Raw genomic sequence first — 18,818 nt, forward strand, 5'->3', positions numbered from 1 at the left:
GGAGAAATGTGGTGTTAATTTTCTCTCTTTGAATCCTGCTAGACCAGTCTAGACATGTGGATTTGTACCACCTACTAGCAGAGGGAGACACCTTTTTCAGCAGTATCACTAGTATAGAGCAATGGTTTTCAACCTTTTTTCTCTCCTGAGACACCTAACAGATGATACTCATGTGTGACACATGGCCATCACGGGGTTAAATATAAACACATTCTAAATCCACAGGAATAAATAAATCAATCCTACCCACCCCCCCCCACCCCCCCCCCCAAACTATAAGTGAAGTACAGAACTAGGACCATTCCCCATACAATTCACCATACAAAAAAAAAAAAAAAAGATAATTCTGATTCTGGTATCATCTCAATAACACAAACTCCCCTCTACTACCAGGCACACTGTAAAATAATACAAAGCCTGAACCATCTATCACCCCCTACATCGCACATGTGTAGCAAATCTGCCATACCATAACAGCATTAATTCCAAGGACTCAAACAGCAATAATCCTACCTATGAAAAGGCAGTAGTGATTCACCAATGCATGTCCTATTGAGAAAACAACAAATAAGACCGATACAAATCCTTACATCCACGCTTCTCAACCGGTGTGTACGAACACCGGCAGGTGTGTCGCATTTCCTGGTGTCCCAGCCCCCGCGGGCCAATCGGAAGCCTCCTTTCTTCCTATCCCCACTGCCCAATGGGAAGCCTCCTTCATTCTGCTTGCCCCCGCGCAGGCCAATCAGAAGCCGCATCCCTTCTACCTGCCAGTGGGAGTAGGAAGAAGGGAGGAAGCCTTTGATTGGCTGGTGAGGCAGGCATCGCATAGCCCAGGGGTGGGGTGGGAGGAATGGCAGTGTCGAACCCCGACGAAGCAAGGCTGCTACGGGAACCCATCCCCGTGGCGGTGAAGAGGAAAACCCGACCCCAACCAAGCAAGGCCTCCACGGGAGCCCATCCCTGTGGCAGCGAAAAAAGAAGGCCCACCGGAGTAAAGCCATGGCGGAACTGGAGACCATCCCTGCAGAAGTAGGTGTGTGTGTAGGTAGGTGGGTGTGTGTGTGTGACTGGTTGTGGGCGCTAAGGAAGAGGACTGTGAGGACAGAACTCAGCAGCCCTTGCTGCTTCTGTTGAGTGCTATTGGCCTGGAAGGGAAAGGAGTAGGAGAGTTGCTGGAGAAGGTAAGTAAAGGTGGCTTTTTAAGTTTATTTTTCTTGATTGACTGCCATTTTAATTATTGGGCATTATGCGAGGTCTGCTGTTTTGAAATATTTATTGATATTTGGACATGTTTTAATAATTTTTATGAGTTTTTAATTGTTTGATATTATTCTGTTCAGCAGCTGTTTTGTAACATTTTTAGTATAGCTTTACAATTATTTCTGTGTGGGGCTCTATAGCAGCTTGGCTTATTCTGTTTTCCCCAATAGGAAATGTATTAGTGTTTAGGGCCTGGTTTAATAGTTTTATTTCTTAGATAGGGTTGTTACTGTCTTGAGTGTGTTCCATAATACAGGAGTTACTTTGTGTGGGTTAGTTTGTGTGCATTATTCCAAATCCTGAGAGTCTGTTAGGTGCTATATTTCTCTTTCCATTTCTCCAGGTTCGCTCTGCATGCAGAGTGGCTTTATTGGTTTTCCATTCCATAAGAACATAAGAAAATGCCATACTGGGTCAGACCAAGGGTCCATCAAGCCCAGCATCCTGTTTCCAACAGTGGCCAATCCAGGCCATAAGAACCTGGCAAGTACCCAAAAAAGGTCTATTCCATGTTCCAGTTTCTGTCTCCATGTTTATAAATTTGTGGTTTTTCTGTACTTGGTGAAGGTCAGTTCTGGGTGTGTGACCAAGGTAAGGTATTTTACTAGCATGTAGGCATGTGTATCAATCTTATTTGTTGTGTTTTCTCAATAGGATATGCATTAGTGGTAAATTACTGTCTTTTCATAAGGAAGGCTATTGTGCCTGGCAGTAAAGGGGGTTTGTTTTGCATTTACTGAGATGTCATCAGAACCAGAATCTCTTTCTTGTATGGCGAGGTGTACAGGGTAATGCCCTAGATCTGCTCTGCACTCTTTGCTGGGGGTTGAGGGGACTCCTGTGGATGTAGAGTGCATGTTTACATTTAGCCCCGTGATGGTCACATGTTCAGTGTGTCACGCATTTGAGAATCATCTGTCAGGTGTGTCCCGGCCAAAAAAAGGTTGAGAACCACTGGTGTAGACAGATGGATTTGGCATCCCGCCCACGGCTGTCCAAGAACGGTGCCAATGATTTGCCTGTAGAGTGGATATCGATTCCAAGAGATTTACGGGTAAGCCGTCATCCAGTTCCTAGATCAGGGCATCTATATTATTGCTGGGGTTGTGTTTGACTAGTTGAGTACAGTTAGTTATCCATTTTTAATCTTATTTTTAATCAAGTTTTATCATTAGTATGTCCACAGTGGCTTTTGAAGAGAATACTGAATGGCTGAAATCACTGCAGGGGTGTATGTAGGGTGATGACAGCTTTGAAATCTGACTGTCTTCATCTGCTGGCAGGGGAGCATAACCCATTGGTCCTGAGTCCATCTGTCTACATTAAGGAAAACAAATTATCAGGTAATTTCTCCAGTTGTGTCAATGTTTTTCTGAGATCTCATGGTAGTGAATAACTCTTCACATAGGCTGCTTTCTTGTCTGTGGCCCCTAAAATAGATGACTTGTATCTTTGTTTCCTTATCCTACACACCAGTTCAGATATGTGGGGTTTCCTCCCTTACTAGCAGTCAGAGACAGAGGATATACCTTTTCCCATAACATCATCACTAGTAATTACTATGGTGCAGCTTCATCTCCAGCCGATGACAGGACATACTTGTTTGCTGCAGCAGAAACTTGACTCACGGGCTTCGGCATTTGCCTGGCCTGGTGGAGAATTTTTGGGCAGTTCTGCATTTGTCAACCTTTTATGCTTTAATAGCGAATTGTAGGCCAGGCGTCTGGTGCTTCAGTTAAGCAAGCCCTGTAAAAGGCTCCAGCCCTTGAGGAGGTTTGGTATTGCTTAGAGCAGTGGTTCTCAACCTTTTTTCTGTCGGGACACACCTGACAGATGGTTCTCACATGCGTGACACACTGACCCATGATCGTCACAGGGCTAGATGTAAATGTACAGTTTGCATCCACGGAAACCCCCCTGATCCACAATAATGGATGTAAAGCAGAATTATGACATTCCCCATTCAACTCACTCTACAAAAAAGATATTCTGGTTCTGGTGTCATCTCAGTAACAGCAACTCAAACTCCTTCTACTTTCAGGCTCAATAGCCCTACTTATGAAAAGACAGCAGTTTACCACCAATGCATGTCCTCTTGAGAAAACGCAACAAATAAGACTGATAAAACACTTACATGCTAGTAAAATATCTCTGTAACAGACACAGAACCGACCTAACATACTCCCAGGATCTGTAGTAATGCACATAAACTAATCCACACACAGTTACACCTGTATTATGGAATACACTCAAACAGGAGCAACCCTATCTATGAAAAGGCAACACTACAAATATTAAATCAGGCCCTAAAAACCAATACACCTCTTATTAGGAAAACAGAACTAGCAAGCAGCTATAGATCCCCACACAGAAATAATTGTAAAACTATACTAATAAGCAGAATAAATGTTTCACAACAACTATGAACAGAATAACATCCAACAATTAAAAACTCATAAAAACTATTAAAAATTCTCCAAACACCAATAAAATATTTCAAAAAAAGCAGACATCACATAATATTAAATAATTAAAATAGCAGTCAATCAAGAAAAATAAACTTAAAAAGCCACCTTTACTTACCCCCTCCAGCAGCTCTCCTACTCCTCTTCCATGCAGGCTGTAGCACACACCAGAAGCAGCAGTAGTGGCTAAGCTCTATACTCATGGTCCTCTTCCTTAGGGCCCATGTCTCTCACACACACACCATACCAGTCATGCCCCCATGACCAGTTTCTGTCTCACACACCAATCTTCTCCCAGTCTTTGACAAACACACCAGTCACCTTCCTGAACAGTTTCTCTCATGCCATACACACACACACAGGCTTCCCACTCCCGTGTTCCACTTACATATATGGGCTTCTCACTCTCATAATCACTCTCTCACATACACTCACCAGTCTCTCACTCCCATGCTTGTTCTCTCCACATGCACAGGCTTCTCATTCCCATAATCACTTTCTTTCTCTCCCACATACACACACACCAGTCACCTGATCTCTCTCATGCATATACACACACACATAGGCTTCCCACTCTCATGTTCTCTTTCAGATATACAGGCTTCTCACTCCCATGCTGTGTCACACACACAGAGGTTTCTCACTCCCATGCCCACTCTTCACCTGCACAGGCTTCTCATTCCCATAATCACTTTCTCTCTCTCTCTCTCACACACACCCGTCATCTGATCTCTCTCATGCATACACACACACACACAGGCTTCCCACTTCCATGTTCTGTCTTACATACACAGGCTTCTCCCTCCCATGCTGTGTCTCACACACACCCAGGTTCTCACTCCCATGCTCACTCTCTTCACATGCACAGGCTTCTCATTCCCATAATCACTTTCTCTGTTACACACACACACATCCAGTCTCTCTCTCATTTCCATGCTCGCTCTCCACGTGCACAGGCTTCTCAATCCCTGAATCACATTCTCTCTCCCACATTCACATACACACCAGTCACACCGTCACCTTACCAACCAGTCTCTCTCATATACATGCACACACACAGGCTTCCCACTCCCATGCTCTCTCTCACATAATCAGGCTTCTCACTCCCATGCTTTCTTTCACATACACCCCCACAACACCAGGCTTCTTACTCCCATGCTTTCTCACATACCCAGATTTCTCACTTCCATGCTTTTTCTCTCTCTCACACATACACATCCCTGACTGTCTCACACTCTCACATACACATCAGTCATCTCCTTGAGCAGTCACTTTCATTGTCTCTCACATATACACATACATCAGCTCTCTGACCAGTTTCTCTCAATCACACACATGCTCTCGATCAAATACATTCTCTCACTTACACACAGGCTGGCTGGCTGTTTCTCTCTCTTTCTGTCACTCACTTCCTCTCCCCCACCCCGAGCACAAACGGTAGCTGCTCCTCCTCCTCCAGCCCCCGCAGACCAAGAAGGAAGAATTCCATCAATCGCGGGAGGCTCATGCTGCTCTCTCCTTTCCCTTCCGCTTTCTCCCCCAATGCAGGAAGATCAGCTGCCTCTCCTGCTGCCACTGGACTCCTGCTATCTTCGGGCGTCCGAACTTCCTGTCGGGGGGGGGGGGGGGGGTAGCGGAAGCGCAGCGCACAACGTCCGCTTCCTCCCTCCCCCCCCCCAAGCAGGAAGATCGGCGGACCATACGGCCCGACGCCCGAAGATAGCAGGAGGCTGGTGGCAGCAGGAGAGGCAGCTGATCTTCCTGCATTGGGGGGAGGAAGCGGAAGCTGCGCGCGGCGCTTCCGCTCCCCCCCGAACAGGAAGACCGGTTGGCCATATGGCCACAGCAGCGCTTCCCCATGTGTGCCGTGATGGCGCGCGAGGCGTGGGTTCTCTTGCGGCACGGCCTTTCTTCTTCCCGCGCACCACTTCCTGTTCCGGCTCCCCCCCGGAGCCGGAACAGGAAGTGGTGCGCGGGGGGGGGGGGGGATGCAGGCGCGGGGTGCGCGGGGGGGGGGGGGGATGCAGGCGCGGGAAGAAGAAAAGGCCAGCCGCGGATGCCACAGCTTTTTTTTTTTGCACCGCTGCCGTTCCCGCTGGGCTTGAACGTGCTGATAGCCCGGCGGCAACAGCAGCAGGGAAGAACGAGCAGCGGGAGGGACCGGGAGCCACGCGACACACCTGCCGGTGCTTGGCGACACACTAGTGTGTTGCGATGCACCGGTTGAGAACCGCTGGTCTACACTAAGGAAAACGAAATTATCAGGCAAGTAATTTCTCCATTTCCTAGCATGTAGCCAGATGGACTCAGGACCAATGGGATGTACAAAAGCTACTCCTGATCGAGGCAGGAGGCTGCCCATGGTCCTGTTAACACTACCCTTGCAAAGGCTGCATACTCGCAGGTCTGTATGTCCAGGCAATAGAACCTGAAGGTGTGCAAGGAGGACCACATCGCGGCTCGGCAGATATTGACGGGAGACAGCAGTCTAGCTTCCGCTCATGAGACTGCTGGAGCTCTAGTGGAATGAGCTTTAACTTGAGAAGGTAATGGCTTTCCTGCCTCCACATAGGCTGCTGTGACCATCTCTTTAATCCAGCGAGCTATAGTAGCTCACGAAGCTGGTTCACCCTGCTTCCTTCCATCATGAAGGACAAACAGGTGGAAGTCTTTCAGAACAGTTCTGAAACTTCCAGATACCGCACCTAAAGTCCACTGACATTCAAATGATGGAGGCAGCTGTATTCTTCCGCGTCCTTGTGCTTATCTAGGCCCAGTCGAAGTACCTGCCGCCCAAAAGAACCAAAAACTGGTGCCTGAACATCAAGGCAGTAATGTTGAGCAAAAGTATGCAGAGACTTCCAAGTAGCTGCTCTGCATATCTCCTGCAGGGAGACCGACTGGCTCTCCACCCAGGAAGCAGCCTGAGAACGCAAGGAATGAGCCTTAAGGCCATCCGGGACCGGACGTCCCTGACAGATGTAAGCAGACAAGATTGCTTCCTTCAACCAGCGAGATATCGTAGTCTTAGAGGCCTGTTTGCCCCGGTTGGGGCCACACCATAAGACAAAAAGGCGATCCGACACTTGAAAGTCATTAGTTACCTCAAGATAACGCATGAAAACGCGATTCACAACCAGACGGTGTAGGTCATCCCTGCCAGGGCTTGCAATGTCCGCAGAAGAGAACGCGGGGAGCTCGACAGACTGATTGACATGAAAAGAAGACACAACCTTCGGTAAGAATGACGGGACCGTCTTAAGAGAGAGACCCCAAAATCCGAAAAACGTAAGAAAGGCTCGTGGCAAGACAACACTTGGATCTCAGACATCCATCTGGCGGAGAAAATAGAAACCAGAAATACAGTCTTGAGCGTCAAATCCTTGAGGGTGGAATGGCAAAGGGGCTCGAAAGGAGCCTGACAGAGAGCCCGAAGGACCAGGTTCAAACTCCACGAGGGACAAGTAGGATGCAACGGTGGCTTCAAATGTTTGACCCCTTTGAGAAAACGGGCAATATCCGGATGAGATGCAACTGCATAGCCGTCGAGGCTTCCCAAAAGAGAACAGAGGGCAGACACCTGAACATGGAGTGAGTCAAAGGAGGGACCCTTAGAGAGACCCTGCTGGAGGAACGAGAGGACTAGTGAGACTGGGGCCCGAATGTGTCGTGACGCCCGCTTCCACGCAGGCCAGCTCTAAAACCTTCCACACCCGGACATAGGCAAGGGAAGTAGAAGTTTTGCGGGCCCGCAAAATAGTGGAGATGACGTCCTCAGCATATACCCTCCGCCTTAGCCTTCGCCATTCAAAAGCCAAGCCGCAAGACAGAAGCGATCCTCCTGGTCGAAAAATACGGGACCTTGACGGAGAAAGTATTTAAGATGGCCTAGGCGAAGGGGACCATCCGACGCCAGGTTGACTTGATCCGCGAACCACGGTCTGCGAGGCCACTCGTGAGCTACTAGAATGACCGGGCCTCTGTGAAGCTCTATCCATCTGAGCACTTTCCCTATGAGGGCCCACGGAGGAAACACGTACAGCAGTGTTCCCGCCAGCGGCTGAAGAACCGGGGAGCCTTGGCGTTGTTCAGAGTTGCCATCAAGTCCAGGTGTGGGGGACCCCACCTGTCGATAATTAGGGCCATGGCGTCGGACAACTCCCACTTGACTGGGGAGAGGCATGGAGAGGAAGCTCTGGAGCTGATCCATCAACTTGAAAGCGAGACCCCAGGAACTCCAAGACCTGGGTCGGATAGAGATTGCTCTTGGAGAAGTTGAGTATCCAACCTAGGGACGAGAGGAGAGAGTGTACGCGGTCCACTGCCTGGCGGCATAGGATCTCCGACTTGGCCCAGATTAACCAATCATCCAAGTACAGGTGGACCAGGACACCATCCTTCCGAAGGGCTGCCGCCACCACCATCACCTTGATAAACGTGCGTGGTGCCGTGGCGCGACCGAAGGGCAGAGCCCTGAACTGGAAGTGCTGACCCAAGATGTGGAACCGGAGGAAGCTCTGATGTTCGGGACGGATCGGTATATGCAGGTAGGCATCCATCAGATCGAGTGAGGTCAAGAATTCTCCGGGATGTACCGCTATCAGCGCCCAAAGTGTTTCCATCCTGAAATGGGACTCCTTGAGGGCCTGGTTGACCCTCTTGAGATCCAGGATGGGACGGAAGGAGTTGTCCTTCTTCGGGATCACGAAGATTGAGTATTGGCCGGTGCCGTGCTCCTCCACCGGAACTGGGCAAATGGCCCCCAGCCTCTGGAGTCTGATAAGAGTCTGGGTCACCACGGCCCACCTCCGGTGGCCGCACGGAGAAACCATGTACAAGTCCGGGATATCGCGAGCAATCTCTAAAGCGTAGCCTTTGTCTATTGTTTCGAGAACCCACTGGTCCGATGTGATCTTGGCCCATTCCTCCACGAACAGGGACAAATGACCACCTAAGTTGGGAATGGAGGGATGGGCCGGCGGATTTTCACTGGGAGGCGGGCTTGGGCGCAGGACAGTGGGTAGCAGCATCTCAAAAAGGCAGACGGCCTCGAAAGGACTGGAGCCAAAACTGGGCCCTAGAAGAATTTCCCCTAGGGAAGGCGCCCCTTATAGTGGCGTTGGCCCCGGAAGTGGGTACGAGTAGGGAAGAAGGATCTAGCCTGTTTCGGGCAGTCCTCAGGCAACTTATGGACCTTGTTCTCACACAAGGATTTAATAAGCTGGTCCAGATCTTCGCCAAAGAGCAACTTACCCTTAAAGGGGAGAGTTCCCAGCTGTGCCTTAGAAAACGAATCAGCCGCCCAATATCGGAGCCAGAGGAGCCATCTGGCCGATACCGCCAAAGCCATCGCCAGGAACAAGTCATATAGGGCATCCGCCCCATACGCAATGGCGCCTTCCAACCTGTCAGTCTGCTCTGCAGATGGGAGGTCCTGGGTGCTGAGTAATTGTTGAACCCACCCAAGGCTTGCCCGCTGCATGAGACTGCGGCAGATGGATGCCCAAACACCCAAGGCCAGGATTTCAAAACTGCGCTTGAGATGGAATTCCAGCTTACGATCTTGGACATCCCTCAAGGCCGTGGCCCCCACGACCGGAATGGTGGTATGCTTAGTGACCGCTGTCACAGAAGAATTCCACCTTAGGCATTTTCAATAATTCTAAACACTCCTCCGGGAGGGGATAAAGTTTTTCCATGGCCCTCCAGACCTGGAGGCCCACCTTGGGGGCCTGCCATTCCCTGAGGAGCATTAATCTGTGCATGGGATGGAAGGGAAAGGAGCACGGCAGGGCCCTAAGTCCAGCTAGGACCGGATCTGAAGAAGCTGGCATTGCTGCCGAAAACTCATCCACCAGGGGACAGTCAATCCCCAATTCCTGGGAGATGAAAGGGAGAAGAGGCTCCAATTCCTCCCTGTGGAAAAGACAGAGGACCCGGGGGTCATCCCCCTCTGGGTGGGGGGGGGGGGGGGGGTGTCAGCCGAATCTGGGTCCTGGTCCGGATCCTGGGCAGGCAGGGGAGCCGCAGGAGCCGGTGGAGGAGACTGGGGGGGGGGGGGGGGGGGGAACGACACCCCTGAACCACACAGACCCGTGTCGCCCCCTGCCCGTCAGGAGTCGCAGGGGAGAGAGGGACAGAGCCGAGGGACCTTAGCCAGAGGGGAGTGTGCGGGGCTCAAATCGGGGGGGGGGGGGGGGGCTGCACCAAAAAAATAAATAAAAAAAATCGGGTCCGGAGCTTCAGGGAGCTCCAAGAAAGAAACTGAAGAAAAACCCAAAATGGCCGCCTTTCCTGTGGTTTGCCGTCTCGGGAACGGCAGGGGTAATCGCTGCAAGGGTAAATAGGGAAGGCAGGAGCTTGCACCTGATCCTGTCAGAGGCTCCTCGTTATATAAAATCCTTTTTTTTTTTTTTTTTTTTTATAAACTCCAAAGAAGGGACAAAAACGATCCCTGTCAGCAGCTACAGAAATAATGGATCCCAGCGAAGGGAAAACAGTATAGGAGAGAGAAGCTGAACAGGGGGAGTGACTGGCACCACCATTTTTCACCCCTGCAGCTGAGGACCACCGGGAATAGGGAGCCTAGGCTATATAAAACAAGGGGCCAAGCCCCCCTAGGCCCCCGCAAGAGTAAGGATCCATAGAGTTCACACAAATCAAGAGAAAAACTTTTTTTTTTTTTAATTAGTAACTCAAATACTTGCTTGATCCAAACACGAGAGACACACAGAAGGAAAGAATGCCCAAAAGGGACAAGCAGAAGTTAACTGGGAACCACAGGGTGAGCTGTTCCACCTGCTGGAGACAGACAAATACTGAAGGGCTACAGGGTAGGCTCTGTCCTCATATAGGATACCCTTTCAGTTTTGGTCTGTCTCCACCTGCTGGAAAGGAGGCTCAACCCATGGTCTGGACTAATCCGGGTACATACAGGGAACGCCTGTGACACTTGCTGGCTCTTGGTTCTACCCTGGCGGTTGATGTAGGCTACCGTCATTGCACTGTCTGACATTATGTAGACAGCTTGACCCTGGAGTCTGTGGTTGAATTGTAGACACGCCAATCTTACTTCCTGTGCTTCCAGGCAGTTGATGTTCCAGAGGGCCTCTTCCTCAGTCCAATGTCCCTGGGCCATCAGTTCCTGACGGTGAGCTCCCCAGCCCCAGAGGCTCGCGTCTGTTGTGAGAATCAGCCAGTTCGGGGAGGACAGGGGTACACCCCTGCTCAGTGCAGCCATCATGGGAGCCGAAAGCATACTCCCATCGTTAAGTGGAAGCAAGCTGAATAGTCTTGAGACTGTGGGTTCTAACATGACAATAGCGAGCAATGAAGTGGTCGTATGTGTACCTCACCCACGGCACTACTTCCAGGGTTGCTGGCATCAAACCAAGAACTTGGAGATAGCTCCACACCTTCGGGCGTATCATGCTCATCAACTGATGCACTTGGGAAATCAACTTCCTTATCCGCGAGGTTGGAAAGAAGACCTTACCCTGCTTGGTGTCGAACCAGACTCCCAGATATTCTAAGGACTGGGAGGGCTTGAGCCTGCTTTTGTCCAGGTTTATGACCCAGCTGAGTTCCAGAAGCATGGTGGTCTCCCTGTTGGAAATCCAGAGACTTTCTTCCATCACTATCAACCAGTCGTCCAAGTATGGGTGCACCAGGAGTCCCTCTTTTCTTAAAGCTGCCAGTACGACCACCATAATCTTGGAAAATGTTTTGGGGGCGGTGGCTAGGCCAAAGGGCACTGCCTGGAACTGATGATGGCGACCCAGTACCGCAAAGTGTAGGAAATGTGGTGTTCTTGACAGATTGGAATATGTAGGTAGGCCTCAGATAGGTCCAGTGAGGTTAAGAACTCTCGACTGTAGGGCCATTATGATGGAGCGTAGGGTTTTTCCATGCGGAAATGATTCACTCGTAGATGTCTGTTGATGCTCTTGAGGTCCAGGATGAGGCGAAAGGAACCTTTCTTGGGTACAATGAAATAGATGGAACACCTCCCAATATTTTCCTGGAGCGCAGCTTCTGGGATTATAGCCCTCATCCTGAGGAGCCTTAAATGAGTAGTCTCCACTGCCTGCTTCTTGTGCTGGGAATGGAAAGGAGACATCATGAATATGTCCTGAGGAGTGCTGTGACATCCTAGTGCATATCCTTCTCATAGACTTGCGACTGGAACAGAGTACTCACAGCTTCAAAAAGACACTTAAAACCTGGCTCTTCAAGCAAGCCTACCAATAACCCTTCCTCCTCCCTCAGCCCAATTCATTCAGCCTCCTCCTCCGCACAGTTATCCTCGCTCCCCCTACAACTCAACAATTTTCGTTATTTGTTCCTCTCAGCATATGTTCTCCTTTCAGTTTCTTTCTTCCCCTTCCCCCCTGTCCTTTTCATTTAGTTGTTATATACTGTTGTAATCCATAGTTACTTACCCTGTTATATGTAATTTCCGTTCATATTTCATCTGTTGATATGTAAACCGATGTGATGTGCAAATGAATGTCGGTATATAAAAAACATTAAATAAAATAAATATGTCCTTCAGTATCCATTTTTCTGAAGTGATCTCGACCCACCGCTGGTAGAAGAGGGACAGTCGACTCCCTATCTTCTCGTTCCAAGGGTGGTTCGGCAAAATTTCATTGGGGGGGGGGGCGGGATGAACCTGAACCCGAGCTTGCCCCTCCTCTTGGGCTGTTGACTATGAAAGGACTGAGACCTCCCAAAGGGCCGAGACCTCTGAAATGTCGAGATTCAATAGGGGTGAAAGCGTTGGGAACCCCTGGATCGATCCCTCTTAGGCGAGGGGCTCTAACTGCTTTCTCTTATCTTTTGGTAGCCAGGGAACTGGAGATTCGCCCCATTTACTGGGCAGCTTTTCCAATTCACTTCTGAAAAGGAGTAATCCTTTAAAGGGCATCTTTGTGAGGTTTGCCTTAGAGGGCATGACCAATTTCGCAGCCATAGCTATTTTCTGGCTGCCACCACAGAGGCCACTCCTCTGGCCGAAGTACGGTATAGAGCTTCTAACACTCATCCCCCTTTAAAACTTGCTTCTAGGGGATCCCATTCCAGGTCAATCAACTCCTGGATGGCTTCCAGTACTGGAAATAGCAAGAGGCTTTCCATAGGGAAATCAGAATGGGATTCTTCTTTGGTTTCAGAGTCCGCCCCAGGAACTCCCAGCATCTTCAGGGTCTGGGAAACTAGGGCCAGCAATTCGTCTCTATGGAAAAACCGTAACATGATTCTAAGCCAGGGGGAATTTCCCCATCTTCCAAGATATCCTTAACCTCCTCTTTTTGTCTGTGCCTTCTGGGTCCCTGCCCGGGATGCCCTTTGTGAGGTGGGGCATGCCTCAAGGTCTGCTGATAGGAGAGGGAGAGCTTACCGGCTGAGGCTCCGTCCAGACATGGACAAGTGAGGTAGCAGACTGCACCTGTACAAAGGCTTGAAGGCCCTGGAAAAATTCCACCCAAGAGAAGACAGCCGGATCCATACTTAGCCCAGGAGGTACTGGGGTAGGCGCTGCTGAATTTCTCTCTCCCTTGGATGTCCCAGTCACAGGGATATTCAGATCTGGGGTGCTTCCAGTTAAGGCTATGGCTAACTCATCCTCTGAATGGGAGGAGCAGGGCTTAGCAAAGTCTGGGGAGGCCAACTCTCCCTGGGCTTCCTCACAGTGCTGACCATAAATTGGAATCCAGGTCAGACTGTGAATGCCTAATATGACAAGCAGCGCAGAGAGAAAAGCGCTTATGTTTCTGGCTGCCAGAACCATTGGCAGCAGTCACTGTGCTTTCTGTCGGCTCACGCTTAAAATTTTATTGCACAGATTTTGGGCGCCTGGCTTTACCTGTATTATGCGCTTAGTAGGTGTGCATACGTACCCACGCAACGTTATGTGTGCTGCACACAGTGCGTCAGCACAGAGCTAACGCACTGTGCGTACCGACGTTCTATGGAGGGCAATACAGCATGCGCAAAGTCGCGCATAAGACGGCACCACTGCAGCCTACCACATGGTGTGTCGAGCAAGCCTAAAGCGGGGCCTAGCCCACCGTGGGGCCGCTCAATTCACTTGGAAGCCCACTTCCCCTTACCCCAACGGGATCGTCGACGGTAGAGTGCGTTGAGCAAGGAGACCAGAGGAAGTCTTACCGAAAACCTTTCCCAACATCTCTGAATCTTCTCTCTTTTTTTTTTTTTAAAACTTACCTGGGCTCTGCGCTTACCGGCTGAATACAGAGATGGTCTCCGGCTGCGGAGGGAGAGGGCTTTGGCCATTACCGCCGTGCTCGGCTTCCTGCACCCACTGCCTAAGCAAAAAAGTCCACGCCAGGAACCAGCTACCGGAGCAAGGCACACCTCTGAGGGATCTTGGAAATCGCCTCAGGAATTCTCAACCAGGGGATCACCGCAGGAGAGCGGGGCTCAATCTTTTCCCCAATTTAAATGGAGAATTTCTCTTCCAAAAAGTACAGCAATCCCTCTATGGAGAGGTATGCGAAAGACTGAGGTCACTGCAGGGGTGTATGAAGCAGGACATCAGCTTTGAAATCTGACTCCATCTGCTGGCAGGGGAGCATAATCCATTGGTCCTGAGTCCATCTGGCTACACACTAGGAAAGTACAAATTAAACTGCATCACATATCCTATCATGACCTTGAGGTTTGGCTCCTTAAATCACGCATGTCCCTCAAGAGATAGTGTCAGTTGCCACTCCTCACCTTAACATCTGAGAGCTGCTGAATGAGACAGGGAACAGAATTAATCTGCTCCAGGAAGGCCCGGAGCTCATTCACTGTCAGCTTGGCAGACTGCAACCTATAATAAAGAAGAGAGACTGTCAAAGAGCGTGAAAACAAGTGTGTGAGAGCAGTAGCAGGTGGGCATCTCTTACCGGGCAGGTTTCTTGCTGCATACAAGTGACAGGGCCTCAGACATGCATGTCTCAGCTTCTTCAACAGTACTTCGTAGCTGCTGCAGCAGTCCATTCTCAGGAAACTTCCTTTCCTGTGCCTCTGACTCCAGTGCCTGCAACTCTTCCAGTGCTGAAAGGGAAGAAAGTGTGATCAGGACAGACAGGTGTACATACAATGCCCATAGAATTAGGATAGGCAGATAAGCATATTCACAGGACTTTACTTCCACTATTGCTGCAAGGGAAGGAAAGAATGTTCAAGACAGGCACAACCACCACACCTCCTCTAGCGCTTTAATGCATCAGCAGAGACACACTGCTTTCCAAGATTACAAGGCGGCACAAGGGCAGGAGCAAGGGATACAAGATGAGGCTCACTAAGGAAGGTGCTTGGGACTTACTTCTCTTTCGCCCATCCTCCACCTCGAGGGCAGTCCTGACTTTGGTTGCCCAAGTGTCAAAGGATTCAGCTCGAACTTTCAGCTTATGTAACATGGCAGGCAGCTCATCCAGGGTATACCGATATCTGTAGAAAAGAGACAGGAATCGAGGAGACAGAAAAAGCAGAGTTGCTTACTTGTAACAGGTGTTCTCCCAGGACAGCAGGATGTTAGTCCTCACATATGGGTGACATCATTAGATGGAGCCCTATCACGGAACACTTTTGTCAAAGTTTCTAGAACTTTGACTGGCACACTGAGCATGCCACTAACCCTGCATCCAGCAGGGATCCCCCTTCAGTCTCATTTGTAGATAAAACGTACAAGCGAAAAATAAAATAAAACGTAACCGAAACTTACTCCGCGGGGTGGCGGGCGGGTTTCATAAGGACTAACATCCTGCTGTCCTGGAAGAACAGCTGTTACAGGTAAGCAACTCTGCTTTCTCCCAGGACAAGCAGGATGGTAGTCCTCACATATGGGTGAATAGCGAGCTACAGGATGCCCGAAAAGAGTGAACCAAAAGCACAGAACGTGCAATAGGCACAACAACAGGAGTGCTGTTGGGTATGTGGGCAGCCTGAATTTCAGAGTGGGTCACAAGTAGGAAGTTGGTCATTAAACTGGAAACAAATTACGCATGACAGACTGGCCAAAGATGGAATCTTGCCTGCCAGCCTTGTCGAGACAATAATGAGCTGCAAAGGTGTGGAGAGAGCTCCATGTGGCAGCTCTGCAGATGTCAGAAATAGGTACGGAAGGAGGTGTGCCACTGATGTTGCCATAGCTCTGATCGAATGCGCTTTCACTCATCCTTGTAGCGGAAGGCCTGCTTGCTGGTAGCAGAAAGTAATACAGTCCGCCAGCCAGGTGGACAGGGTCTGCTTGCCCACTGGAAATCCCAGGTTTTGTTTTTTTTTTATAATTTAATCTTTATTGAATTTTTTTAATTTCATGACATAACTGTCATTTAAATATTACGGACATCTATGAATTTACACTTAATATCCAAAGTTATTTTGCACATTACAATATGTAATATAATTCACAATGTATATATAAATTCATAACATTTTACATTTCTTTCTTTCTTTTCATTAGACATCCTATTACTATGTAATGGCTGGAACCAAAAAATATATTAGATTGAGCAATAACAATGTAATAATTATTAGACAAAACTGGAACTTATGCCCCATTACTTTATACTATACGAATACCTTTAATCAGAAGACATTTCCCCCAATAAATTCTTAGCCTCTAAGAACTTTTTTAAATCAGAAGGCTCAAAATATACATAACTTTCATTTCTTAATTTTAGTATACATTTACAAGGATAATGGACCGTCATTTGGGCCCCCACTATATCCACTAGTTGCCTTGAGGCTAAGAATTCCTTTCTTCTATTTTGAGTGATCTTAATTACGTCAGGAAAAATCGAAATTTGCTGGTTAAAATATTTAACAGCTCTATTTCTCAGAAACAATTTAAGTACCATATCCCTATCAGAGGGAAAGATAAATCTAACAAGTACTGTACCTCTTTTATAAACCATGTCTTCGTTAGAATTTTCTAACAGTTCGGTAGCATTTAATGGCTTTGAATGAATATCTGGCTGTTTATCTTGTTCTTTCGCTCTCCTTTCAAGAAGAAAGTAAATTTTTTGCCAGTGGTGGTAAAGTTTCTTTCAGTATTTTTAATACCATGCCCATATACTGTTTAAATTGTTCTTGTACTGAAATACCAATTTGGGGGAAATTTATCACCCTCAAATTTAGGTCTCTTAGTTAATTTTCAATTTTCTCCATTTTCTTTTCCTGTATTAATTCTCCTTGTATTAATCCAGTTTGTATTTTTTCTAGTTGGATAACCTTCTGATCTAAATCCTGAATTCGTGTCATTTGTGTCTCATTCTGTTCTATATTTAACATTCTTTTATTCACATCTGTAACTACACTTGTTAAAGTAGTTATTGATTTTTCTAATGTCATTATTGCAGACCAAACATTATCAAGCGTTATCTTCTTTGGTTTTTCAAATTTATGGGTGGTAATGAAGTCTGATTTGAGGGTTTTGACACTATTCACAATATTGTGTGTGCCAGAACCTTCTCCTTCATCCTGCAAACATGGCTCTACACCTCCTCCTTCTTGTAGTGCCTTACCCCTGATGAAACCATATTTAAGTCTAATAAATTTAAAGTAGATAAATTTTCATCAAGGGGGGGTGAAGGCGTATTCAGCGCTCCCGGACTTAAAGATATACATAAAGCAGGTGATACCACTTTATGCTCATTCGTGGATATCTCAGCACCTCGTTCAACGGAGTAACCTCCGGGGCTGAGTTGAAAAAACTTTCAATTTTAAGCTGGGAAGGGGTTGCAGGGGAGGATGTAGTCATTACCTCCCTAAGTTTCCCCTTCCGTTTGGTATGCGGTATCACAAGATACCAAACAAAAATAAAGAAATAAAGTTTTCAACTCTGTCCAGATACTTAATATTTAATTCCGCCCCGCTGACGTCACTCCCGGAAGTCCTCCAATATTCCACGGGGCAAGTCCCTTCTCACCCCGTAGACCCGGGCAAGTCGCTTCTTACCCTGTGGCAGTAAGAAATTCAAAGGTAATCTTTCTCCACCACCTCCGGAACTCCCAGTTTGGTTTTATCAAAGGAGACAAAAAGTTGGGTGGACTTCCTATGGGCTGTAGTGCGGTCCAATTAAAAAGCTAGAGCATGTTTACAGTCCAAGGAATGCAGTGCCTGCTCACCTGGTTGTGAGTGAGGCTTTGGAAAAAAGGTAGGAAGTATTATGGATTGATTCAAGTGAAAATCCAAAACTACCTTTGGCAGAAATTTAGGGTGAGTGTGGAGTACAACACGATCGTGGAGAAATTTGGTATAAGGTGGGTATGTTACTAGCTGCGAGCCGGCGTTAATAGCAACTAGAAAGATCACTTTCCAAGTGAGATGTCTGAGCTCGAAGGAGTGTAGGGGCTCGAACGGAGGTAGCATGAGCCGTGCCAACACAACATTGAGGTCCCATGCCGCAATTGGGGGATGCAGTGTAGGCTTCAGCTAGAGTAAGCCTCATAATGCACCCTACCAGGGGTTGCGCCGAAATCAGGGCATCTCTTACACCTTTGTGGTAAGCGGCTATGGCACTTAGATGCATTCGGATGGAGGAAGTCTGGAGGCCAGACTCAGAGAGGTGCCACAGGTAGTCCAGGAACCTTGTTGTGGGGCAGGAAAAGGGTTCTATTTCCTTTGTCGTGCACCCAAGAAGAATCTTTTCCACTTGAAGTGATAAGATTTCCAAGTAGAAGGCTTCCGTGAAGCTACAAGGACCTGGGACACATCATTAGAAAGGTTAAGTGATTGCAGAATCAACCTTTCAACATCCATGCTGTCAGCGACGTACAGTCCGTTCTGCGTTAAAGTTGGATCTGTGCCCAGGCAAATTGGTTGCTGGACTGAGAGGTCACGTAGGATGGGAAACCAAACCTGCCACGGCCAGAATGAGGCTATGAGAATCATTGTGCCCCGGTCTTGTCGTAGCTTCACGACAGTCTTGCTGATGAGTGGAATCGGAGGGTATGTGTATAGAAGACCCGCTGCCCACGAAGAGGTGAAGGCATCCCTTGGAGATGTCTTGCGGCTGCGGTGTAAGAGTAGAATTGTTCTACTTTGTGATTGTGAAGTGACGCAAAGAGTTCTATA

General features: G+C 48.4%; 1 protein-coding gene across 5 annotated transcripts in view; it reads right to left on the reverse strand.

Annotated features, from left to right (window-relative positions):
* KDM5C (lysine demethylase 5C) overlaps positions 1–18,818 on the reverse strand; it is a 314,227-nt gene that overhangs the window by 65,761 nt on the left and 229,648 nt on the right. For all 5 annotated transcript variants that reach the window (XM_029607393.1, XM_029607421.1, XM_029607412.1 and 2 more), the window contains 3 exons: positions 15,064–15,188; positions 14,642–14,792; positions 14,469–14,565 (listed from right to left, as the gene is read on the reverse strand). In XM_029607393.1, the coding sequence (XP_029463253.1) occupies positions 14,469–14,565; positions 14,642–14,792; positions 15,064–15,188 (373 nt within the window). The remainder of the gene's footprint in view (positions 1–14,468; positions 14,566–14,641; positions 14,793–15,063; positions 15,189–18,818) is intronic.

Source organism: Rhinatrema bivittatum, chromosome 1 (assembly GCF_901001135.1).
Source record: "Rhinatrema bivittatum chromosome 1, aRhiBiv1.1, whole genome shotgun sequence".
NCBI classification, from domain to species: Eukaryota; Metazoa; Chordata; class Amphibia; order Gymnophiona; family Rhinatrematidae; genus Rhinatrema; species Rhinatrema bivittatum.